This window comes from Bufo gargarizans, chromosome 5, assembly GCF_014858855.1.
Source record: "Bufo gargarizans isolate SCDJY-AF-19 chromosome 5, ASM1485885v1, whole genome shotgun sequence".
NCBI lineage: Eukaryota > Metazoa > Chordata > Amphibia > Anura > Bufonidae > Bufo > Bufo gargarizans.
In genome coordinates, this window is record NC_058084.1 from 12,824,442 (window position 1) to 12,850,488 (window position 26,047).

The window sequence follows — 26,047 nt, forward strand, 5'->3', positions numbered from 1 at the left end:
GGACCAAGACAAGGTGACCACACAGACATGGCAGATGGAATACCCCAGGTCAGGTGCATAGATCTTGCACCAAGCAAAGCTGGAGAAAGGCTCACCCCAAACCCACAACAGGATTATATAGCAGGTTAACAAGGTTATCTGACCACCTATCACACACACCCAGACCAGAACATTAACCCCACCTGAACCAGACAAACAGGGAGGGGAGCATGCATTTGCTGGGAACAGTTCACCCACAGGCCGCTGCAACTACACATTGCCCAAGGCAACCAGCCTACACAGAAGCCTGCAGCCAGTACGCCATAGCAACTAAAGCGAGCGCACATGGCAACCTGTGACACAGTGAACACACTGTGACATTAACTTTACAAATGATTATCATGTTTCTATAGCCACAACATGGCTCACTCGAAATTTATAGTCAAGGCTTACTCGAAAAAAATTCAGAACCCTTCTGAATATCTAAAATTACAGTCTTAAGGTAGAAGTGTCTATTAGGCTTACCTTTTTACCATCAATGCCATCCTGTCCTGGAGGACCACGAAGACCTTTATCACCTTTAAATCCTGGGATTCCCGGTAGCCCTGGTGGACCTGGAGGACAATCTCTGCACAAGTCCTACAAAATTGGACAAAAATTTGATTTTAGTGCTCTTTAATACTAGTGGAATGAACATATGTTCTCCTTTCTCTTTACAGGAACCAGAATTTGAGCAAACGATGAGGAATTGACCAAAAAGTCTTACCCTCCTAATCTTCTTTAAGGAGCCCAAAATTGGTAAAAGCACCAATATCTCTTTAATACAGAAGGCCAGGTATGCTACAGTCATTATTAGGAGATCTTAATTTTTTTTTAATCTACCATGGTGTTTACTGTATGGATAATTATACTCGTCATACGTGACACCACATGTTTTCATCTGCACACGGGGAGAAGCAGCAGCGGCGGTGCGGGGACCAGAGCGGCTCATGGAGCCAGGTATATTCAGTGTGGGGGGCCTGGCATATGGGGGGGATTTTTATAGGATTGGAAAACCCCTTTAACCATTATTGCTTAACTTACAGATGGGTAAAATTTTAGGGAACTGGTTGGACATTAATCTGTTGAACCTATGGGATCCGATTATGGATCCTTCATTACTCAAAAGGAGCTTTCTGAATGACATGTTTCAAGTAGGATTAGAAATCTGTCAGCTAGCAAGTTACTATGGGCTCATTCTAGCTATAAAATACAAAAAATACATCAATTGTACCTTAACATAGACTTCCAGATCTGGTGTTTTGATCAATGAGGCCGGACCCTAAAGAAAAGAAATGCAACACACATGCAACATGTCTGTATGGATTAAATCATCAGTTTAATTTGAAATTCCATGTTTTGTGATACTTAGACTTACATTAAGCAACCGAAAATAAAGAAAAAAATAGATGTGGACTAAAGTAAATTTTGTTTTGTGGTCTAGGGTGGTGGAGGGACTCATTTCAGATTTGCCGGTGGTCCAGGGTAGTAGAGGGTTCGATTTTAGCTTCCCAGGTGGTTCAGTGTAGTAGAGGGTTTAATTTTAGATCCCCTGGTGGTCGAGGGTAGTGGCATGATGTATTCTACCATCTCTAGCAGTCTGCCAATGAGCTCTTAGCAAGCCCTACCTCTGAAGCCACCAAATGTAAGGCTGCTATTCTATAAGTCAATGTTGGACACTTTAAGGCCTTGAGACATGACTTGTAGCTTAATGAAGAGATTAATTTCAGATTCCCTGCGGGTACAGGGCAGTGAAGTATTTAATTGTATCTTCCCTGGTGGTCTAGGTTAGTGGAGGGATTCATTTAAGCTTTCCTGGTTATAGGGTAGTAAAGTATTTATTTTATCTTCCCTGGTGGTCTAGGTTAGTGGAGGGATTCATTTAAGCTTTCCTGGTTATAGGGTAGTAAAGTATTTATTTTATCTTCCCTGGTGGTCTAGGTTAGTGGAGGGATTCATTTAAGCTTTCCTGGTGATCTAGAGTGGTGAAAGGATTAAAACAGTTGTCCAGGAGTAAAAACAAAAACAAAACAAAAACTAAAAGCAGGGAGTGTGGGAATATTAAAAAGGTAACTTTTGAGTCCTCTGATGCTCCAGCACCTCTACTTTGGGAACTCATCATGCTCTACATAAGCACGGGACTACAGTAGCCAATAACTAACCTAAGTGGTCTTCAGATGAGTATAATTTTTTTATTTCTTTTTTTATCACACTACCTGCTTTAAAAAAAAAAAAAATTGGACAACCTCTTTAATGTCAGCATCCCTGGTGGTCTAGGTATGTGGAGGATTCATTTCAGCTTCAATAGGGTATATACCAGTAAATCTTTACCAAATATCTACACTGTATTTTAGTTTTGAGCTGCATTTATACTGCACAGCTGAAATCTTCTAGAATTCCTCGCTGACTCACTGTCTGTACAGATGGTGTTGTCCAGTGAGTTTTCATCTAGGAAATCTATATTGTACCAGACATTTCCATTCTACAATATCCAGCCCCAATTTGTCTTCTACAGGGGGTCCATCAATACATCACAACATGCGATAATGGCGGACTCTTGATGTCTACAGTGGTCTATCCACATACCGGTTCACCTGGAGGTCCTCTCTCTCCCGGATTTCCTGGAAAACCCTGGAATACAATGAAACATCGGTGAAGTAACTGCAGCCCTCACGTCACAGCCAATTCATTATTGATGGCGTCTTCACTATGTAAATATGAGATATCCTTATTAGTTTAAAGATTCCCCCCCACACCAGGGACTGAATGAAAATAACACTTCCATATGTAAATGGATAGCGGCATGATTATGGAGGTATTTCGGCTTTCTTTCCACTTAATTAGTCAACTCTGTCTGTTTTCTGCTCTGAGCTTCTGCTTTAAAGCCTAAGATGAAAGACCAGCGACAAGGTAATTCTGAAAGTCGATCCGCATAAAGAAAGGTCTGCAGGCGACTCTCTTTTTTTGCATTCAAAGTGGGAACTCAGTAAGGAAATTATATATTTTTTCCCTTTATTTTTTATTATGGTCTGGAAGGAAATTCATTGATTTTGAGAAGTGACATAATTATATATAATGTGCACAGAAGACCTTTCCTTTAAGCGGAGTCTGTCAGCGAGAAATTCCCTGCTACGCCCAGGCATAGTGTCGGTAGGGCTAGCTCTGCTGGATGTAATTACACCTTACACTTAGCGATCCGTTGCTTCATTCTAGTGAAACAGGACTTTGAATCCATATGCAAATGAGCAACTAAGTGCACCGAGGGTAGGCCAAAGCCACTCTGTGCACCCTTGCTCCTCTTGCTTCCTCTGCCAGACCCTCCCTTTCCTTCTTGATTGACAGGACCAGGTAAGATGACTATGCAGGAACCTGGTACTGTCACTCAAGACCAAGAGGGAAGGGCTAGAGGAAGCAAGAGGAGCAAGGGTGCACAGAGTAGTTCAGGCCCACCCTCGGTGCACTCAACTGCTCATTTGCATTGGAGTTAAAAGTACATTTTCTCCAGAATGAAGCAACGGATCGGTAAGTTAAAGGGACACTGACAGGCCCAATTAGCACATTTAGGTATATATATGTCAGTACAGGTCTTCTAAAGTCTATTAAAATCATCTAAGTAGCCCCCCCTGTCCACCTTATCAATACCGAAATAAAAAGTTTTATAACCTGCTTGTCCGGTCACCAATCTGCCCAAGGGGCGGCGTTTCATGTCAAAATGCGCCCAGCCAGCCGCTCCCTTTCTGAAGCCCCGCCCAGCTCATCAATATTCACTTCGCTGGGCGGCGGCTACAACTCTCCCGACTCAAGTGCCCGGCGCATGCGCATAAAGCAGAGGCTGCAGCGCTCTGTACGCAGGCGCGATGTGACCCCGGCCGGGCGCATGCGCTGAAGATTGGACGGAGGACGTGCCCAGAGGATTGAATGGGCCATGCGCAGGATCTTGAGTCGGGAGAGTTGTTGCCGCCGCCCAGTGAAGTGAATATTGATGAGCTGGGCGGGGCTTCAGAACGGCAGTTGGGAGTGGCTGGCTGGGCGCATTTTGACATGAAACGCCGCCCCTTGGGCAGATTGGTGACCGGACAAGCAGGTTCTAAAACTTTTTATTTCGGTATTGATAAGGTGGACAGGGGGGCTACTTAGATGATTTTAATAGACTTTAGAAGACCTGTACTGACATATATATATACCTAAATATGCTAATTGGGCCTGTCAGTGTCCCTTTAAAGGTATCATTCAGCTGAGGTACTGTGCCTGGTTTATCACCGAATTTCATGGTGGCTGGTTCCCTTTAAAGAGGGTGTCTCATGAAGGCAGTATAATTTATAGGGGTCATGCACCCTTTTCCATAGCATGAGCATTTATCACATTGCATCTTAATAGGAGTAGTGTAAAACAGTATTGCATGGGTGCTCCTAGCTTTTCCATGAGTTACCTTTCAGCAGCCGGAGCCATAGTGATCACCCCTGGGGGAACGGTTTTAATTTGAGGAATTTCCTAGTCTCACTTTTTCAAAAATTCCACAATTACCTTTTATTAGTTAATTGACTTTCAAATCATATTTATACAGAACAGTGTATTTATTCATGACTTACATCTTGTCCAGGGGGACCTTGGGGACCAGCTGGGCCGGCAAGACCTCTAACCCCCTGTAAAAGTGCAAAAAAAAAAAATTTTTGGAACTGCATTGTTTTTCAAACCCCTTTGATTTTTGTCCCGATTCTATTATTACAAAGTTACAAATGTGTCTAAGCCACAAGCTTATTGTAATTTCAATATATTGGTCTTCTACTGCAGTGATCCTCAACCCCAGTCCTCAGGAGACCACATGCCGGTCATGATTTGAGAATATCCCACAGAATGAATACCTGTGGTAAGTCCTGATGTATTGACACTAATTGCATCACCTGTTCAATACTAAGAAAATCCTGAAAACATGACCGCCAGGTCGGCCCTGAGGACCAGTGCTGAGGAACACTGCTCTACAAGACATAGGGTGACTGGTGATGTCATCAGTGGTTAGATAATAAGCCCCAGTGTAGCTTTTGTCCTAAAAGATTTTTCTTGACTGCCTACTTTTATAGTCCATGTTATTTTCAATTTTTTTTAACATTTTGAGGACATGATGATTTTCCGTTTTTCCATTACTTATTCCCAGCCTTCCCAGAGCCATAACTGTTTTATTTTTCCGTTCACCTAGCCACATGAGGGCTTATGTTTTGCAGGAAAAGTTGTACTTTGTAATAACTCCATTTAATATTACATATGACGTAGAGGGAATCTGGAAGAAAATTCCAAATAGGATGGAATTGGAAAAAGATGCAGCCACAGTCTTATGGGTTTAATTTTTACAGTGTTCCGTATGTGATAAAACGGACCTATTTCTTTCATTCTCCTGGTCAGTAAGATTACAATACCACATTTATATAGTTTCTTGTTTTCTAACACTGAAAAAAATCTACTTTTTTGCGGAGTGATCTGTAGTGTAGTGGTTACTAATACCATTTTGGAGTGTTTCTGACTTTTTGATCACTTTTTATTCAGCTTCGTTTGAGGTGGTGATTAGTGATGAACGAGCACCAAAGTATTCGGGTGTTCGGCCCAGACACATTGCTATATTCGTATGCTCGGCCGAGCACCTGAGTATAATGGAAGTCAATGTGAGAACCCCAGGCACCTCCTACTTTGAAGAGAAGAGGATGCCTGGTTCATAAAAAAAGGTTAGAAATTGATGGAAACCCCATCCAAATGGTTTGGCAACAGCATTAAGAGGATAGCTGGATGCGTCTTAGACTCATATTATGTATGACATACAATAGACAACCACACAAAGGCTATATGCCAAAAGCCAGGTATGTGCAAGCCATCCATCTATTCATGAGACAGATAACAGCCAGCATACCTTACAATGGCAGCCTTGTGCACTATGAGATATTCCAAACCAGCTCTCATCTGACTGAGAACCAGTAAACCTCAGTTATTTTCCATCTGTTGGATGGCTTGGGTGGACCTGCGCACCTAGATCAATATCATTAGTGTGACAAAAAGTGTTCTGATTGTCCTAACATAATATTTAATAACCTTTCTATACAGTTTTGTCACGTAAAAACTAATTTGCATAAACATGAGCATATGGGAAAGACATGCAAATGATCAGAATCTGCCTTGTTTTTCAGCTGTCATAAGACTATGAAAACCAAAAGATGGCGCTATTGAGTTAGCGTCATCTATTGGTTTCACAGTCTTATGACAAGAATATTAGACTGAGTCTTATAACAAGCTTATTAGTATAGCCTTTTGCATGGAAAATTAGAATATTCGCGATCTACACTAGGATGATATCTGACACTAGGAATGCTGGGTAATAACTCAGTGATAAAATCTGACACTGGGAAAGCTGGGTAATAAATCGCAATCTACACTGAGTTATTACCCAGCTTTTCCAGTGTCAGATATTATCACTGACTTACTACATAATTATTACATAATATTCACTATATTGCTATATATTCATTTTTTAAATATAGAGCAATATAGCGAATATGATCTCAGTGAATAGTCTTGTCATAACATTATGCAACTAATAGAGGGCGCTGTTCATGAATCATGACTCATGAACAGCGCCCTTCTACAGGAAGGCACCTGAGCAACTTAGGTTCCTAGCTGGTCTAGTTTCCTGTTTGAGCTAAGGTATTCTGTTGGTTCTTGTCATTGTCTTGTCAGACTACAGATTACGTATTACGGAGAGTTTGCCTGATTGCTGCCTGCCCTGACCCTGATCTACATTTACAGACTTTTCCTGACTGCCACCTGCCTTGACTTCTGCCTTTGTACCATGACTACGTATCCGCCACTTGCCTCCGGGCATCCACTGGGTGTATTGTGTCACCTGGAGGTCAGTCCAGTGGGTTCACACTCAGGAGCATCGGGTTCTCACCCGCTGGTCATAACAATTATTAATATTTTTAATGCTGATTTATTTTACATTATTTTATGCTTATATTCTTTTTTAGGATTTAGAACATTTTAACATATAAATAAGTAAAAGAAAAATGAACATTCTGACAAAAGAAAAAAAAAAAGACTTGTATGGGTCATAAAAGTGAAAGCCGCTTCTCTTTATAAAGGTTTTACATAATTTGACAGACTCAGAAAAATGACAATTTTCTCTTTCTTCAAGTGCAGCCATTAAATAATCTTGTCTCACTCGGATTATAAATATAATCATAGGAGGCAATTGTTGCAGTGTAATATTTTACATTTACTGCAGGGCAAGGATGTAACATTTCTTGTGAGTTTAAAGAGGTTTCCAGGATTTTACTATTGATGGCCTATCCTCAGGACAAGCCATCTTTATCTGACACCCTGCGCCCCAACGATCAGCTGCTCCAGTAGCTACTACACAGCTCCATCCATTGTGTAGTGGATAGATCGGGTTACTATTCAGTTCAATGGGAGCGGAGCAGTAGTAACCAGCTCTGTCCACTGCACAATGGACGGAGCTGTGTAGTTTTGGCTCTGGAACGGATACTGCAGAACAGCCGATTGTCGGGGTGCAGAGTGTCAGACCCACATGTAGTGTTGGACTAACCCACCAGAGTACCAGAAGATCCTCTGGTGGGCCAATCACTTACTGCTAATGTCTATTTGTCATGCAATGAAATTAGGGAGTGGACGTGCACATGTTCTGTATAGACTGATGGTGGACCCACAAAATTAATTTCTCTGGGGGGCCCAAGGAACCCCAATCTGATACTGCCCACATGGATCTCATATCTGAGGATGGGCCATTAACATAGTTGCCAACTCTGCCGAATTTTCCCAGGACTGTCCCTGATTTTTGGAGACAAACTCGTGTTGTCCCATCATGTTTGGGGTATTCCTGGGGGTGGGCCTTGTATGCCCGGATTTTACCAACTGAAATGTTGGTAAGTATGCATTAATATTAAAATCTTGGAATTTGATGTAAGGTTTTCTTCAGGCTATGGTTAAAAAATATTCTAGTTTACTATTTGTTCATAGCAGGATATGAGAAATTAAAGTAAATTTGAGGGGGCTCTCCAGGCTACAGAAACACATAACCTTTTGGATGATTGGTCATCAAAACCAGATGAGTGGGGGTCCAATATCCGCACCCCCAGCAATCAGCTGATATGGGCAGCCGCGACACAGGAAACTGAAACTGTGGAGGCAGACGGCTCCGTAGACCTCAAAGTGGCCATGCCGGAGTACTGATGCTCAGCTCCTATTCAAGTGAATGGGAGCTGAGCTTCAGTACACGAGTGCCTACTGGACGCTACACAGTGTGCAGAGCCTTCCGCTTCAGCTTCATACTCTGTTGGTGTCTGGGCACCACAGCATTGCAAAATAGCTGATCGGTGGGGTGCTGTATTTTGGATTCCCACGAATCTGATATTGATGACTTATCCTGAGGACAGGTCATCAGTATCTGCAGCCCAGAGAACCCCTTTAAGTAAGTAAAACATAGGGATATATGTTTAGTCCAAAACAGAATATGACCTAAAATTATCCTATCACATGTTGCCAAGAGAGAAAGGCTGTGCCAGCGACCAGGATTCAATCACTGAGAGTTATATCAACTCCCAGAGACGGAACATGAAGAATCCAGGACCCAATGCAAAATTATACAGACGTGGACAAAATTGTTGGTACCCTTTGGTCAATGAAAGAAAAAGTCACAATGGTCACAGAAATAACTTTAATCTGACAAAAGTAATAATAAATTAAAATTCTATAAATGTTAACCAATGAAAGTCAGACATTGTTTTTCAACCATGCTTCAACAGAATTATGTAAAAAAATAAACTCATGAAACAGGCATGGACAAAAATGATGGTACCCCTAGAAAACACAGAACATAATGTGACCAAAGGGACATGTTAATTCAAGGTGTGTCCACTAATTAGCATCACAGGTGTCTACAACCTTGTAATCAGCCATTGGGCCTATATATATGGCTCCAGGTAATCACTGTGTTGTTTGGTGATATGGTGTGTACCACACTCGACATGGACCAGAGGAAGCAAAGGAAAGAGCTGTCTCAAGAGATCAGAAAGAAAATTATAGACAAGCATGTTAAAGGTAAAGGCTATAAGACCATCTCCAAGCAACTAGATGTTCCTGTGAGTACAGTTGCACATATTATTCATAAGTTTAAGATCCATGGGACTGTAGCCAACCTCCCTGGACGTGGCCGCAGGAGGAAAATTGATGACAAATCTAAGAGACGGATAATCCGAATGGTAACAAAAGAGCCTAGAAAGACTTCTAAAGAGATTCAAGGTGAACTTCATGCTCAAGGAACATCAGTGTCAGATCGCACCATCCGTCGTTGTTTGAGCCAAAGTGGACTACATGGGAGACGACCAAGGAGGACACCATTGTTGAAAACGAATCATAAAAAAGCAAGACTGGAATATGCCAAACTACATGTTGACAAGCCACAAAGCTTCTGGGAGAATGTCCTGTGGACAGATGAGACAAAAATCGAAGTTTTTGCCAAGGCACATCAGCTGTATGTTCACAGACGAAAAAATGAAGCATATCAAGAAAAGAACACTGTCCCTACTGTGAAACATGGAGGAGGCTCTGTTATGTTCTGGGGCTGCTTTGCTGCGTCTGGCACAGGGTGTCTTGAATCTGTGCAGGGTACAATGAAATCTCAAGACTATCAAGGAATTCTAGAGAGAAATGTACTAGCCAGTGTCAGAAAGCTTGGTCTCAGTCGCAGGTCATGGGTCTTGCAACAGGACAATGACCCAAAACACACCGCTAAAAACACCCAAGAATGGCTAAGAGGAAAAAATTGGACTATTCTAAAGTGGCCTTCTATGAGCCCTGACCTCAATCCTATTGAGCATCTTTGGAAGGAGCTGAAACATGCAGTCTGGAAAAGGCACCCTTCAAACCGGACACAACTGGAGCAGTTTGCTCATGAGGAGTGGGCCAAAATACCTGCTGAGAGGTGCAGATGTCTCATTGACAGTTACAGGAAGCGTTTGATTGCAGTGATTGCCTCAAAAGGTTGCGCAACAAAATATTAAGTTAGGGGTACCATCATTTTTGTCCATGCCTGTTTCATGAGTTTATTTTTTTACATAATTCTGTTGAAGCATGGTTGAAAAACAATGTCTGACTTTCATTGGTTAACATTTATAGAATTTTAATTTATTATTACTTTTGTCAGATTAAAGTTATTTCTGTGACCATTGTGACTTTTTCTTTCATTGACCAAAGGGTACCAACAATTTTGTCCACGTCTGTAACTTCTTACTCTGCACCGTCTTTATCTACATGCTTGTCAACTCCAAGAAAGAAATCAAATTAGAAAATACCTGCTCTCCTTTTTCTCCAGAAGGTCCTGGGGAGCCCTGTGCAAAAAAAAAAGGTACACAGTAATATAGAAAGGATAAAAGAAAACAAAAATCCATCAGCATTACAGTGTTGACCCATAAGGCAAAAACCTTGAAGAGCTACAATAGTGGCCCATTGCCTTATATTAGGGAGGGGACTTCATTCAAGACTCAAAATCTGAAAATCATAATACATTTTTTGTTCATTGACCTATCTCCAGTAATCTAGTACATAGAGCTTAACCTGTCATATTAAATCTTTTATGAAGAGAATTTTACCAAAATTTTTTCAATATGGAAATCAGCTTAGACACTTAATCTCAACTGTGAAGGCGAAGCACCATATGGCATTACATCACATTACTTCTCCAAGAAAGATCAAGAAACAAAATCCTTCTTCTACTGTTAAAGGTGTTTAGAAACAAATCGAGAGCACTGTGTACTCAACCTTGCAAAGCAGTCTATAATCTTCTACAGGAATTAGGTCATGTGCATGTTACTACTAACAAGCCCATCGGACTATAAAAGAGATTTTTTTTTTTTAAAGAAATTAGCTCTCCTTCAAGTAGGGCCAAAATTTAGGTATGAGCCTTGGAGCAAGAGTCTTGGAACATGACTAGGGATTAGAGATGAGTGTATCGGTTCTGAATTTGACCCAAATTATTCAAAAATTTCTGAATCTAATGATAAGGTTTGGGAGAGAATGAGGGATAGTGCAATTCGGGTAGAGTTTATTTGGACCCGATGATGATTGTGAATTCACTAAATGAGTTCAGGAGGGGCCTGGATGTATTTCTGGAGTGTAAGAATATTACAGGTTATAGCTACTAGAGAGGGGTCGTTGATACAGGGAGTTATTCTGAAGCCTGATTGGAGTCGGGAAGGAATTTTTTTCCGCTAAAATTAGGAAAATTGGCTTCTACATCACATGATTTTTTTTGGACTTCTTCTGCATCAACTTGCATGATAACAGGCTGAACTGGATGGACATATGTCTTTTTTCAGTCTTACAAACGACTAGACAACATCTGGGGCAACATCTGCAAGGAGTTTGTCTGTTCTCCTTGTTTCCTCCCAAACTCTAAAGACATATTGATAGGGAATTTAGATTGTGAGCCCCCACAAGATCACATCAAGTGATGATAATGTATGTAAAGCGCTATGGAATACATCGGGGCTCTATAAAGGACATAATAAATAAAAAGGACATAATAACAAAACCAGAGACATTAATCTGTAGACAGCTACAGGGGAGAGTTATTGCTCCTCATCTGTACAGAACAAGGTACAAACCAGTACCTCCTGAGATCTTCATGGTACTGGACTTTTTTATATTACATATTAGTAAAATTTCTATATTGACATCTGGTACAAAAAATCTCTGTGACAAACAGGACCAGCAAGAAAATAAAGTTAGACTAACGTCATTTTGGAAAGTGTACTTACCGGATTGCCATCAATTCCTATACCTGGTGGACCACGGGATCCTGGTTGTCCAGGCAGGCCTGGAGATCCTCGGTCTCCCTGTAAAGTTCAAGCAAGCAATAAGTGGACAGAGCCTATAGCTGGTGCTCAAGGAGTTAGAGTGCCTATCTTACTGTTGGTTAGCTTTATACCCATCTACAAAGGTTTTCCTCCATTAGCTAACAATAGTGGAAGAAAGTAGTCACACAACCCATGACAGGGTGGGTTGCATGAGGCCTAATCCAGTTGTTTCAGGAAAAGTGAGAGCACAACGAATGGCAGAAGGGATTGCCCTCACTTTTATGAACTGCAGCCAATATATTATCGTCCTTGGAGAAGGAGCCCAACTTTCATTAGACAGCCGAGCTCCACTACACTCAGTATGGGACACCCATCCCAAGCTTCTAATGCAGCACTCATAAATACATGAATGCTTTGGAATAAGGCCCCCTAGTATTAATGAGCATTAAGGGGTTATTTTATGAAGGACACAGGACACTGAAGGACGTATGCTCAACTACCATTTCATTCAAGCTCCTCTTCACCCCTCCATTTGACATCCGTTCTAGTGATGGTGGGGGTACCAGTGATGGCATACACCAGCGATCAGACAGCTAATGCTCTCCTGAAGATAGGTGTTGAATGCCCGTTGTTGGGTAATGCCGTTAATTACCAATGAATATATTTTTTTACGATCATCCAAGAGGAAAATTCTAGGGCTACTTCCATTCATGAGTTGAACCCCTTGACAGGGTCAGGCATCTTCATTGTACTCTTATATAACCTACAAAAACCTCACCATCCCATTAATTAATATCAAAAAAGCCCATGGAACGTCACCACGCACACATCCAAAAAGAGGCCAATGGGACTCAAAAATGTAAGATACTTTTATACATTTTTGAGTCTCATTGGCTTCTTTTTGAATTTTCATTGTGCTCTTGCTTCATCCTCTCAGCTGTTGGGAAACCTGAAGGAGATGTACCGCGCATGTATCAATTACAGAATCTACAGTGCATGCGCAGGATTACAGGGAGAGGCAAGAGCACAAAGAAGATGCCTGACCCTGTCTAGGGAAGGGTGCGAGGCTATGTATGGGAAGTGCGAGAACTACAGTGCACCAAGAGGCTAAAGCCCCTTGGTGCACTAAAGCTCTACTTAGAATATTACTTAAAACTAAGATATCTCTACAACAGTAAAACAAATTTTAGGTTTAGTTTAACCAGCAGAATCAACACTTTCAGAAGGGTTGGCCCTGCTAAAAAGTTCTCCTTAAAAGAGTCCAGCCTTAAGAAACTAGACCCATTGACCACTTTGTAGTCAAATTTCACATTTTAATTTGTAGTAGGCCGCCCTATCTATACTTAAGTGCATCTTAAATGTATTTTCTAACAACATGGCAGATGTCTCTCTCCCACAAGTGTCTGAATTTCTTAACAAAATTATATTTTCTGAAAATTAAAAAAAATTTGGCTTCAAAACAACCCTAAGTAAAACTTTAATTAGATTTCTAGTTCTCTTTTGTGACTCATTTATCCGCATTTTGTCTCACTCAGCATAATGCAAGAGCAATGTTTCCAGCAGCTGAAGAAAGTCTGGCAGGTCTCAGATTAGAAGGCAGCGAAACTTCCTTGGATATGGTCCATGAAACAATAAGTCATCAATAAACGTAGATATAGCCAGAATGTCAAAAAGCAATCTAGAATTGAAGTACCTATAATATTGGTATTTATATGCTGTACATGGTACATAATACTGTTATAATCAGTGAGCTGTGAGAACATAACATCTTCTGCATCATCTCACCAGGACAGGTTTTATATAAATAAATTCATTTGTAAACAAAAAATCCTGTTGTTCAGGTACTGAGAACAACAGCCTTTACTAAATTGGCTCCTGCAGGGACGTAGCTTAAGGGGGTATAGATGTGGCACTTATGCCCAGGCTCTTGAAGGCACTCAGAGTCCTCTTTGTCACTCCAAAAAACAGCAGTATCATAAATATCAGATGGTAAGTGGGGGTCTTGTTACAGATTTTGCATAGGGACCAAGATACACTTTTGGATTCCTAAAGTGCCAATCAGGGTTCCAGAAAAATTAGCCCCACCCCCAAGGATCTTCTTGCTTCTGAGTCGTGAAGCCTACACGGGAGTCTATCGTGTGAATCTCCAGGTTCATCTAGGGGCACATAGGGCATATTAATTTCGAATCGACCTTGGTCAATTTGGGATGTCTTCTATTTTCTCTCTAAGTCAACCTAATTGGAGATTCATTAAGATGTACCGTAGTTCATCTGAGGGGTCTTTACCTGGTCTCACACTGTTCGATTCTGAGCGGTTTTTCTTCCTACTTCCCTAACCCTATTTTTATTTATTTACTTTTTAGGGGAAATGCTCAATTAGGATCATCCAGACAAACTCAACATTTTCTACCACCTTTTCTTCTTCTCATTTTCTACCACCTTTTCTTCAAGCCCCATATTCTCTTTACAACACAGATCTTATGGACCACCGATATGTGATCCATGGAGGCAGTGGCATACATAGAGAAGTAAGGGCCCCACAGCAAGGATCAAACCAAGCCCCCCACACAGGACAGAAAGGTTTCTGCCTAAACCCTTTTCAATGATCCTTGGGCCATTTTTCCACTGCCTCATTTGCTAAAAGTTGTTTACCCTTTAGAGCAGGGGTGCACAACCTGCGGCCCGCGGGCCGCATGCGGCCCCCAGAGCCATGGTTTGCGGCCCCCACCCTGCTTGGCAGAAACACAGCTGATCCTGCAATTAGCTGTGTTTCTGCACAGAGCGCCGCACAGCAGATGGATCACAGGTTTTGCTCCTCTACTGTAGCAGGATCAGAAAGGGTCCCCGGCTATTAGTGAGAGCGGGGAAGCCGAGGAGAAGACAGAAGTGCTTTATTAGCACTTCTGCCTTCTCCTCTATGAGCGCTCTGCAGTGTAGACCCAGCGATCACGTGATCGCTGGGTGTCTCGGGAACAGAGGAGCGCTGCCCTGGTACAAAGTCTCCGCAGCAGGCTGGTTTTCCTGTAACTGGGGCTCCTTTGGATGCTCCAGTTACAGTGGTAATAGTACAAAAAAAAGTCACTTATTGTCTCCCAAAGTTCTTTCAGTGACCTCTTGGGGACAAATTATGTGGTAAAAAATATATAAAAAAGTTAAAAATTATTCTAAAAAATGTGAAAACTAAATAAATTAAAAAATTAAATAAAATGAAAAAGTGCTTAATAAAAGAGTGTTCACTGTCCCACCACAGTCTTTTTATGAAAAAGTGCAAAATTTTAAAAAGTGACAGTGTGCCCCAAAGTCTTTTTATGACCTCTTGAGGGACATATTATGCAGCAGAAATATATTAAAGGGAGTCTGTCACCTCCATATGGCCATATACAGTGCTTACATGGCTCTGTAGCACACCTATACAGGATTGTAACGGTACCTTTGTTCTTTTCTTTAGACTTGCACAAGCAGGAAAAAGTTAAATTCATATGCAAATGAGCACTCACAAGTGCCCAGGGGGCGGCCTTCACTGTGTAGGTGCCCAGGCTGCTCTGCCTTCTTTTCACTTTACTCCTCCCCAGTCTCTGTCTTTGCCCGCCCTCCAAGTCTCTTGCCTCATCGATAGGTCTGGACTTGGAGGGCGGGCAAAGGCAGAGGCTGGGGAGGAGTAAAGTGAAAAGAAGGCAGAGCAGCCTGGGCACCTACACACTGAACGCCGCCCCTGGGCACTTGCGAGTGCTCATTTGCATATGAATTAAACTTTGTTTTTACTGCTGGTGCAAGTCTAAAGAAAAGAACAAAGGTACCGTTACAATCCTGTATACAGTCATGTGAAAAAATTAGGACACCCTTTGAAAGCATGTGGTTTTTTGTAACATTTTTAATAAAAGGTTATTTCATCTCCGTTTCAACAATACAGAGAGATTAAAGTAATCCAACTAAACAAGGAAAACTGAAGAAAAGTCTTTTCAAGATCTTCTGTAAATGTCATTCTACAAAAATGCCTATTCTAACTGAGGAAAAAGATAGGACACCCTCACATGTATTCCCTCTTAAATTGGCTCAGATCTCACACAGGTATATCACACCAGGTGCACATAATTAGTAGATCGTTACTCTGCATGTTGAATGAGGCTTGCCCTATTTAAACCTCAGACATTTAGTTTGGTGTGCTCCTGACTGTTGAAGTGAGAGTGAGCACCATGGTGAGAGCAAAAGAGCTGTCAGAGGACTTCAGAAAAAAGATTGTAGCAGCCTATGAGTCTGGGAAGGGATTTAAAAAGATCTCAAAAGATTTTGAAATCAGCCATTCCACTGTCCGGAAGATAGTCTACAAGTGGAGGGCTTTCAAAACAACTGCCAACATGCCCAGGACTGGTCGCCCCAGCAAGTTCACCCCAAGAGCAGACCGCAAGATGCTAAAAGAGGTCTCCAAAAACCCTAAAGTGTCATCTCGAGAACTACAGCAGGCTCTGGCTACTGTTGATGTAGAAGTACATGCCTCTACAATCAGAAAGAGACTGTACAAGTTTAACTTGCATGGGAGGTGTGCAAGGAGGAAACCTTTGCTTTCCAAGAGAAACATCGAGGCCAGACTGACATTTGCCAAAGATAAAGTTGACAAAGACCAGGACTTCTGGAATAATGTTCTTTGGACAGATGAGTCCAAAATTGAATTATTTGGACACAACAGCAGAGGACATGTTTGGCGTAAACCAAACACAGCATTCCAAGAAAAGAACCTCATACCAACTGTGAAGCATGGAGGTGGAAGTGTCATGGTTTGGGGCTGCTTTGCTGCAGCAGGACCTGGTCAGCTCACCATCATAGAATCCACGATGAATTCTACTGTGTATCAGAAGGTGCTTGAAGAACATGTGAGACCATCAGTTAGAAAATTAAAGCTGAAGCGGAACTGGACCATGCAACATGACAATGGCCCAAAACATACTAGTAAATCAACCAAAGATTGGCTGAAAAAGAAGAAATGGAGAGTCCTGGAATGGCCAAGTCAAAGTCCAGATTTGAATCCCATTGAGATGCTGTGGGGTGACTTGAAAAGGGCTGTACGTGCAAGAAACCCCTCAAACATCTCACAGCTGAAAAAGTTCTGCATTGAGGAGTGGGGTAAAATTTCCTCAGACCGATGTCGAAGACTGGTAGATGGCTACAAGAACCGTCTCACTGCAGTTATTTCAGCCAAAGGAGGTAACACTCGCTATTAGGGGCAAGGGTGTCCTATCTTTTTCCTCAGTTAGAATAGGCATTTTTGTAGAATGACATTTACAGAAGATCTTGAAAAGACTTTTCTTCAGTTTTCTTTGTTTAGTCGGATTACTTTAATCTCTCTGTATTGTTGAAACGGAGATGAAATAACCTTTTATTAAAAATGTTACAAAAAACCACATGCTTTCAAAGGGTGTCCTAATTTTTTCACATGACTGTAGGTGTGCTACAGAGCCATGTAAGCACTGTATATGGCCATATGGAGGTGACGGACTCCCTTTAAGTAAAAAAAAAAAGATACATAAAAGAAAAAACACCCACCCACCCACTCCATTCACGTGAAACTTTTCATATTATATATATTATATAGCAAAATGGCCTACACAAAATAGAGAACTAATTATAATAATTTATTTTGGTGTCAGTTTGCATATTTAAAGAATAAGGAGCTATAGTTTGAAAAAAATATACTTTTTAAAAACGTTTTGTACAATTTCCCCCAAATAAAAATTGTTAAAAAATTATTTTGGTAGTCCAACAAATAAGATAGTTGCAACCATTTGAACGACCACGCGCGCTAAATCACAAAAAAGTGTTTGGTCCTTAAGGCCTTTTCGGGCCTGGTCATTCAAGCGTTATCCAATAGGCGCCTTCCCCACTAGCAAGGTAATGTGCTTACTGGTTACTGCAGGGCGCCTATAACGGGATTGGCAGGAGATGGTAGTAACCAGTGAGCTCCGTCCTCTGCAGTGAAGGAAACCGCCGATTTATAAATAGGAGGCAGGATGGAAGGAAATGTCGCCACTTTTCTGGTAAAAAATGATTTTTAACAAGTTCCTGCAGCACGGCCCCTGAAATCGAAAATTCATAATTAACTGCTCTACTCCGCTCTGGTCCTCTGCACTGCCCCCGCTGCCTCCATCTTCCGGTTCCAGCTCTGTTTACACCTGTCAGTGCATGGCCATGGTCACTTGCACGGCTCCAGTCAATGACTGGCTTCAGCAGTGACACGCTGCTTGTGGCCACATCACTGCCTAAGCCAGTCATTGTCTGGAGTGGTGTATGACCATGTCCATGCACTGCCAGTTGTAAACAGCGGAGGCAATTCAACGAACCAGAGAGGCGGGGAGCAGGTAAGTATAACTTACTGGTTTCAGGGGTTATGCTGCAGCACGATATTTGAGACAATTACTGGGAACAAGTGTTCATCGGAGCGCTCATATCTTATATCTGGCCAGTATAATCGTGCAGCTGATCAGTCGATAAACAAGGAATTGCTCATTTGTCGGCTGATTTGCATATTTTATCAGGATGAAAGATGTCCGATTATCTGCAGCACAACTGTGGCGGCGATCACTCCTCCCCAGTCACTTTGCACTGGCTTGTGTAATAGGCAGATGAGCGCCGATCAACATTTTTTTATTTGCGGCCCCTTGAAATAGAGCGATGTGACAATGCGGCCCCCAGACCAAAAAAGGTTGTGCACTCCTGCTTTAGAGGGTAGAGTCCTGACCAAGTTTCCACCCCCAGTAGAAGAGGAGATAATCCCAACTAAGACGGGACCCCCTCTTGCCCTGGGCCCCATAACTGTCGCATGGGCTGCTGCTATGGTAGTTATGCCCCTGCATGGAGGTCTGAACCTGATTTCAAGTGCATAGTGTTGAGCTGTAGTATCGGACATGGTTGCTTGTCCTCATGTGCCACTGTATGTCATAAAACAGTAAAAAGGGTGAAACACAGCAGCTCCTTCATTCTACTGTTCCGTCCGTCACCCTGTGGACCCCACCTATCCTAGGGACAGGTAAATAGAGAGGGAAAGAAAAGCTTTGCACATTGTATGTGGGAAAGTAGTGCATGGCAAAAGATAAAAATAAAAAATAAAAATAAAATACCGCACCCATATTGAAATGTCAGATTGCTCCAAAACGCAGCATGTAGTTATGTCTCAGGCACATATGTAGATGGTGAGATATTAGTCGACTGCTAGACATGCCTCTACGACTCCCAAAGACATTTTGCCTAGTTGACTGGAGGCACATTGGACTGAGAGAAACAAAAATGGTAATTTGACTCATTCCGACAAATTTTCTACCACTTAGGCTGATCTGACCTGTTTGGTAGGAGGTGCTGAGAGCAGTGGTTAAAGGGAACCTGTCACCAGTTTTATGGTGTCCTAACTAAGGGCAACATAAATAAGTGACTGATTCTCTTAGCAAAATGCTGGGTCACTTTCTTTAATTGACCCAGTCAATCTGCCAACATCCTGTATTGAAAAGCTCCAGCTGATAATGATGAGTCCTGAATATTCATGAGCTCCTGACGATCCCCGCCCACCTGCTGCTGATTGACAGTTTTTTTCCATATGAATCAGCAGCAGGTGGGCAGGGGAGTGGCTATAGCTCTGAATTAAATATACGCTGGACTCAATGACATCACGCTGGACTCAAATCAGCTCATTAGCATGCGGCATGCGGCATCTTTGTGTGTATATTATGAGGTAACCATCTGTCACACCAGTAAGTGAATACATCTAAGGTACTTTTTAGTAGTTAGTGATTGTATATAATTAGTTAGATTATAAAAAAATGCAATTCCGCAACAGTTTTATGGGTTTTGTTTTTAAAGCGTTCCCTATACGGAAAAACTGACCTGTTACTTTCATTCTACAGGTCAGTACAATTACATCGATACCACATATGTATTTGTTTTTTCTTTTCATCGCCATATTCTGACCTCAATAACTTTTTTGTAGTTATGTGTACGGAGTTGGTTGAGGGATCATTTTTTGCAGGACGATCCGTACTTTTCAATGATACCATTTGCGGCGTGTATGTCTTTTTGATGACCTTTTATTCAATTTTCTGTGGGAGCTGAAGTGACCAAAAACGGCGAATCAGTCATTTTGACTTTTTTTCTGTTTCGCCATTTGCCAAATGGGATAAATATTTTTATATTTTAATAGTATGGGCGTTTGCACATGCGGCGATGGCCATGATTTTTACAGTTTTTTTTTTTTTATTTGGGGAAAGGTGGGTGATTTGAATTTTTAAATTTTTTATTTTCAATATATTTTAAAAAACATTTTTCTCATTTTTTTACACTTTTTAATAGTTCCTATAGGGAATTTGAATAACCAATCATCAGATTGCTTCTCTCATAGACCTCAAAGCTGGGGCCTATGAGATTTACTCATAGCCCTGTACGTCACGTCACATGCCTTGAAGGGATTAATAGGGCTGATCCTGCTGACAGGTTATTACATGAATGCTGCAAAGTAGAATATAAAGAAACAGCTGAAAAATGTGATTAGTAATTGAGTCTCTGAAGTAGAATTTGCTTCATCGTCGAAGGGTACTTTCACACTTGGGTTAAAGTTTTCCAGTATTGATTTCCGTCCTAGGGGCTGAATAACGGAAAAAACGCTTCATTTTTGTCCTAATGCATTCTGAATGGAGAGCAGTCCGTTCAGGATGCCTCATCTTCAGTTCAGTCACTTTTACGGTATTTGGCTGGAGAAAATACTGCAGCATTCTGCAGTATTTTCTCCGGCCAAAATTACGGAACACTTGACTGAATGTCAGCATTATTTTCCATTGAAATGTACTAATGCTGGATCCGGTACCAAGAGTTCTGGAAAAACGGATCCAGACCCTTTAAAGTGTGAAGAAAAAAAATACTGTATCCGTTTTTCTGGATGACACCGGAGGGACGGATCCAGTATTCCAATGCATTTGTCAAACGCATCCGCATCCGGATCCAGAAACAAATGGTATCCGTTTGCACACGGATTTCCGATCCGGCAGGCAGTTCCGGCAACGGAACTGCCTGCCGGATTCCTATAACGCTAGTGTGAAAGTACCCTTATTCCAGTATAATGAACACAAAGTCGCGGCACCTAAAACTCTTCCCCTACTGCGCAATTTTTCAAAACCAGTAAAGCTTGAAGGACAATGAGATTTTTACTTGTTTCACTTCCATCAGATCAAAAACTTTCATTTAAACTGTTAAGAAGGAAATTGGGCTTATGACTTGAAATTGAAATTTGCGAAGTTCTAATTCATCATGTTACTTCTTCTAGATGTTAATTCTTGGCAGTTTTTCACACCGAAGGTGCACCAGCAAGATTGGCCAGTCCAGTAAAAACGTATTTTTAGAGGCGAGGCTCGTTCACGAGTCCGATATGATGGGGCTTAATATAAAGATACTGTAGATAGAATAAATAGACATTTAGAATCTTTATATGCGCTTCTCTAGAGGTCACTATATATTGCCCATAGTGGCATTACCGATTCTGTTATGCCCAGACACCTGTATATTGTTCATATATGGCATGCCACTAATAATTTCCTTATGTTCTATATAAAGTCTGCCCTTATAATTCATCCTATTTGGCATACCGCCTAGAATATAAACAGACCCTCCCCCGAGACATGTGATAACATCACATGACTCGGCATTCTCCTCCTCCCAGACAGCGCAGCACCGTCCGGCCTGAGCGCTTGACACGCAGGTGGAACGCACGTCGGCTCCGCCCATGTCACGTGACTCAAGCCGGACGTGACCAGCAAGCCTGGCGTCCCTCGCCGCTTTAACCCCTTAAGGACTCAGCCCTATTTCACCTTAAGGACTTGGCCAGTGTCACTTTAAGTGCTGATAACTTTAAAATGCTTTGACTTATCCAGGCCATTCTGAGATAGTCTTTTTTGTCACATAGTGTACTTCATGACACTGGTAAAATGAAGTAAAAATAATTCATTTTTATTTATAAAAAAAATACCAAATTTACCCACAATTTGTAAAACAATTGCAAATTTCCAAGTTTCAATTTCTCAACTTCTATAATACATAGTAATACCTAAAAAAATAGTTATTACTTTACATTCCCCATATGTCTACTTCATGTTTGGATCATTTTGGGAATTATATTTTATTTTTTGGGGACGTTACAAGGCTTAGAAGTTTAGAAGCAAATCTTGAAATTTTTCAGAAACTTTCAAAAACCCAATTTTTAGGGACCAGTTCAGGTCTGAAGTCCCTTTGTGAGGCTTACATAATAGAAACCACCCAAAAATGACCCCATTCTATAAACTACACCCCTCAAGGTATTCAAAACTGATTTTACAAACTTTGTTAACCCTTTAGGTGTTGCACAAGATTTAATGGAAAATAGAGATACAATTTCAAAATTTCACTTTTTTGGATGATTTTCCATTTTAATATTTTTTTTTCAGTTACAAAGCAAGGGTTAACAGCCAAACAAACTCATTATTTATGTCCCTGATTCTTTACAGAAACACTCCATATGTGGTCGTAAACTGCTGTACGGGCACACGGCAGGGCGCAGAAGGAAAGGAATGCCATACGGTTTTTGGAAGGCAGATTTTGCTGGACTGTTTTTTTTTTACACCGTATCCCATTTGAAGCCCCCCTGATGCACCACTAGAGTAGAAACTCCCAAAAAGTGACTCAATTTTCGAAACTATGGGATAGGGTGGCAGTTTTGGTACTAGTTTAGGGTACATATGATTTTTGGTTGCTCTATAATACACTTTTTGTGAGGCAAGATAACAAGAAATTGCTTTTTTGGCACAGTTTTTTTTGTTATTTACAACATTCTTCTGACAGGTTAGATCATGTTGTATTTTTATAGAGCAGGTTGTCACGGATGCGGCGATACCTAATATGTATACAATTATTTTATTTATGTAAGTTTTACACAATGATTTCATTTTTTAAACAAAAAAAATCATGTTTTAGTATCTCCATAGTCTGAGAGCCATAAGTTTTTCAGTTTTTGGGCGATTACCTTGGGTAGGGTCTCATTTTTTGTGGGATGAGATGACGGTTTTATTGGCACTATTTTGGGGTGCATATGACTTTTAGATTTTTTTACGGTGCTCACCTGAGGGGTTAGGTCATGTGATATTTTTATAGAGCCGATTGATACGGACGCGGCGATACCTAATATGCATACTTTTTTTAATGTAAGTTTTACACAATGATTTTATTTTTGAAACAAAAAAAATCATGTTTTTGTGTTTCCATAGTCTAAGAGCCATAGTTTTTTTCAGTTTTTGGGCGATTATCTTGGGTAGGGTACGATTTTTGCGGGATGAGATGACGGTTTGATTGGTACTATTTTGGCGTACATGCAACTTTTTTGATCACTTTTATTACCTTTTTGGGAAGTAAGGTGGGCAAAATTTCAATTTTCTCATAGTTTTATTTTTTGATTTTATATGGCGTTCACCGTGCGGGGAAAGTAACATGACCGTTTTATAGATCAGGTCGTTACAGACGCGGCGATACCTAATATGTGTAGTGTATTTATTTTATTTATTTTTTATTCAGTGATAATTATTTTTATTTTTATTTTTTACTTTTTTCATTTTTTTTTTACATTTTTTTTACCGAGATCTTGAAGATCCAGTGGGTCTGATGTCTGTATAATACAGTACAGTACTCTATATAGTGTATTGTACTGTATTTTACTTACACTTTGAACAGATCTATGCCTTTAGCACAGATCTGTTCAGCACCATGGACAGCAGGATGCCTGAGAAGGCGTCCTGTTGCCATGGGAACCTTCCCCGTCTGCTCAGTTGTGGACACAACTGAACAGACGGGGAAGGGTAAGGAGGGGGGCTCCCTCCCTCTGTGACCCCATCCTGTCTGGGGGCTGAAAAGGCACAGCAGCCCCCCGATCGGAGAGGGAGGGAGCTCCCGACTGTTAACCTTTGCTCTTCCATATCTGTACGGACCGCGGTATGGAAAGGGTTAAACGGCTGACATCGCATCACAGATGTCATCCGTTTATACCAGAGTGTCAGCAATGTGCGGACACTCTGGTATACCCACTGGCCACCAATGAATATTCAAGAGGAGGCGGCCACACCGCCCGCCTCCCGCACCGCCCGCAACACCCCCCCCTGCACCACCTGCCGGTATCAAATCATTCAGGGGTGCAGGGGGGGTGAAAAATCTATAGTTTCCGCACATTAAAGTTTCTGATCAGAAACTGCCGAAAACGCAGCAAGCCGCAGGTCTGAATTGACCCCCCTGGCGTTGTGACAGGATGCCGGCTGAATGATTTCAGCCGGCATCCTGTTCGGATTAACCCCCGCGGCGCCGCAATCTAAACTTAGGACGTACCGGTACGCCCTGAGTCCTTAGGGATTCGGGAAATAGGGCGTTCCGGTACGCCCTAAGTCCTTAAGGGGTTAAAGGGCGCGCTTTCAGTGTCAATGCCCTGCATACAGCACGACACACCACAGGGGCACAACTACAGGTAAATACTGATAGGACCTTAACTCTTTGCTACCTTCCTAACAGTGGTGAATGTATAACTATTTGCATGAATGTCCAATAATGTTGCCTATGCTGTATGTTTACCTTGTTGCTGCTCCAGTTAGAGCTGTCTAGTCCAATATACGTCTTCTGGCCATATAGATATACACAGGTATATATACTATTTATACTGGAAAAATAGGCCATGAGTTAATAAGATCCTATGACCCACCATGAGAACAACAGACCGCATTTATGTATGTCATTATTGCAACTTCTGTACCATAGTTGGCGATACGATTCTGTTCACTCCTAGACTTTAACAAACTGTCTCTTGTTTTTAATTCCTCCGCATATATATATATTTTTTTTCAATATGTTTTTATTTTGTGTTCTATATATAAAAAAACTTTCTTTATAATTTTTCATCAATTTTGATCTCTATGCATGTACCCCATTGCTTACGGAAGTACGTTTTGCTCTGTTTTAGATTAAGACCGCTGAAGAAGGCCCTGACAGGCCGAAACGTCCGGTCGCCGACTCGCCATACTGATTTACACATGCCCGTCCTATATACCCTGTAATTGCACTGGATCATGATCATATGATGATTAAAATTTAACAAGCAAAGAAAAATACTGTGTGCTGCAATTTTCTACTACTTGATCACGATTGCTGGCACCAGCAATCAAGGGTGTGCGGTACTCCAAATTTAACAGATCCCTTTAACAAAGAGTGACTAAGAAGAAGGTATGGCGTAAAAAAGAATCTGAAAATAAATGTATAAACAGTTTAACAAAGTTTTTCGTTTTTAAAATTATGAAACATTAAAAATGAAAAACTTGGCATGGTGATTAGGAACCTTCAGAAGACCCAACGATCATAATACTATTATACTATCTGCCACAAAATGAAACTCTGCTGTCAGCGTCCCCTGTAACTTCTTCCATGCAATCATCACAAAAGCATTCTCTAAATTGTAGAAGTAGAATACTACGTATCTCTCAACATGTCCTCCATCATGCTGCTACACCCAGAGCCTCAATTTAATTCATTAAGGGCAAGAAGGACTGCTCCTTCTTCTGAAGGCTAGCCTTCCAAGCATCTTGAATTCATTTGAACAGTCCCAGATTACAAACACTGTCTTGGAGAGCTTCATTCCTGCCACAGGAAAGGAAAAGTATGTAACTTCCTGTTGGCTGCAGAAGGTGGGTGGAGCAGGTAAGTACACTACAGCTGATTAAACACAATGCAGATGGCACAAGGGCTGATTGGGAGTGACTCAGCTGGTATTGTGGTTACTGCATGTCACAAATCAGTCAGGGTGAACCCATTGTGCCATGTGACCTTCCTCCTCTAAGGGCATTGTCTAAGCGAACCCCTCGTTCTTCGAAGTACCCCTGATGGGGGAATAGACTTTCCCCAGGGGAACACCAGGTCGCTACCTCTTGAAGAGGATTTGCACAGGAAGCAGTTGTTCCAGGCAGACCAGGAGGTACCAGAGCGAGGTACCAGAGCGAGGTACCAGAGCAAGGTACCAAAGGTACAGTGATAGTCAACAGGCCGAGTCATAACCATGCACGACAGTGCAGGACCAAGGATGAGGCAGAGGCGAAGTCAAGCAATAGGTCAGTGAAGGCGGCACAGATACAGGTCATAGCAGGCAAGGATCA

At 41.5% G+C, this 26,047-nt stretch overlaps 1 protein-coding gene across 1 annotated transcript in view; it reads right to left on the reverse strand.

Moving 5' to 3' along the window:
- COL22A1 (collagen type XXII alpha 1 chain) overlaps window positions 1-26,047 on the reverse strand; it is a 305,779-nt gene that overhangs the window by 63,012 nt on the left and 216,720 nt on the right. Inside the window, exons 40-45 of the mRNA XM_044294919.1 lie at window positions 11,832-11,909; window positions 10,368-10,403; window positions 4,608-4,661; window positions 2,605-2,649; window positions 1,253-1,300; window positions 505-618 (exon numbers count right to left, since the gene is read on the reverse strand). Coding sequence (XP_044150854.1) covers window positions 505-618; window positions 1,253-1,300; window positions 2,605-2,649; window positions 4,608-4,661; window positions 10,368-10,403; window positions 11,832-11,909 — 375 coding nt within the window. The remainder of the gene's footprint in view (window positions 1-504; window positions 619-1,252; window positions 1,301-2,604; window positions 2,650-4,607; window positions 4,662-10,367; window positions 10,404-11,831; window positions 11,910-26,047) is intronic.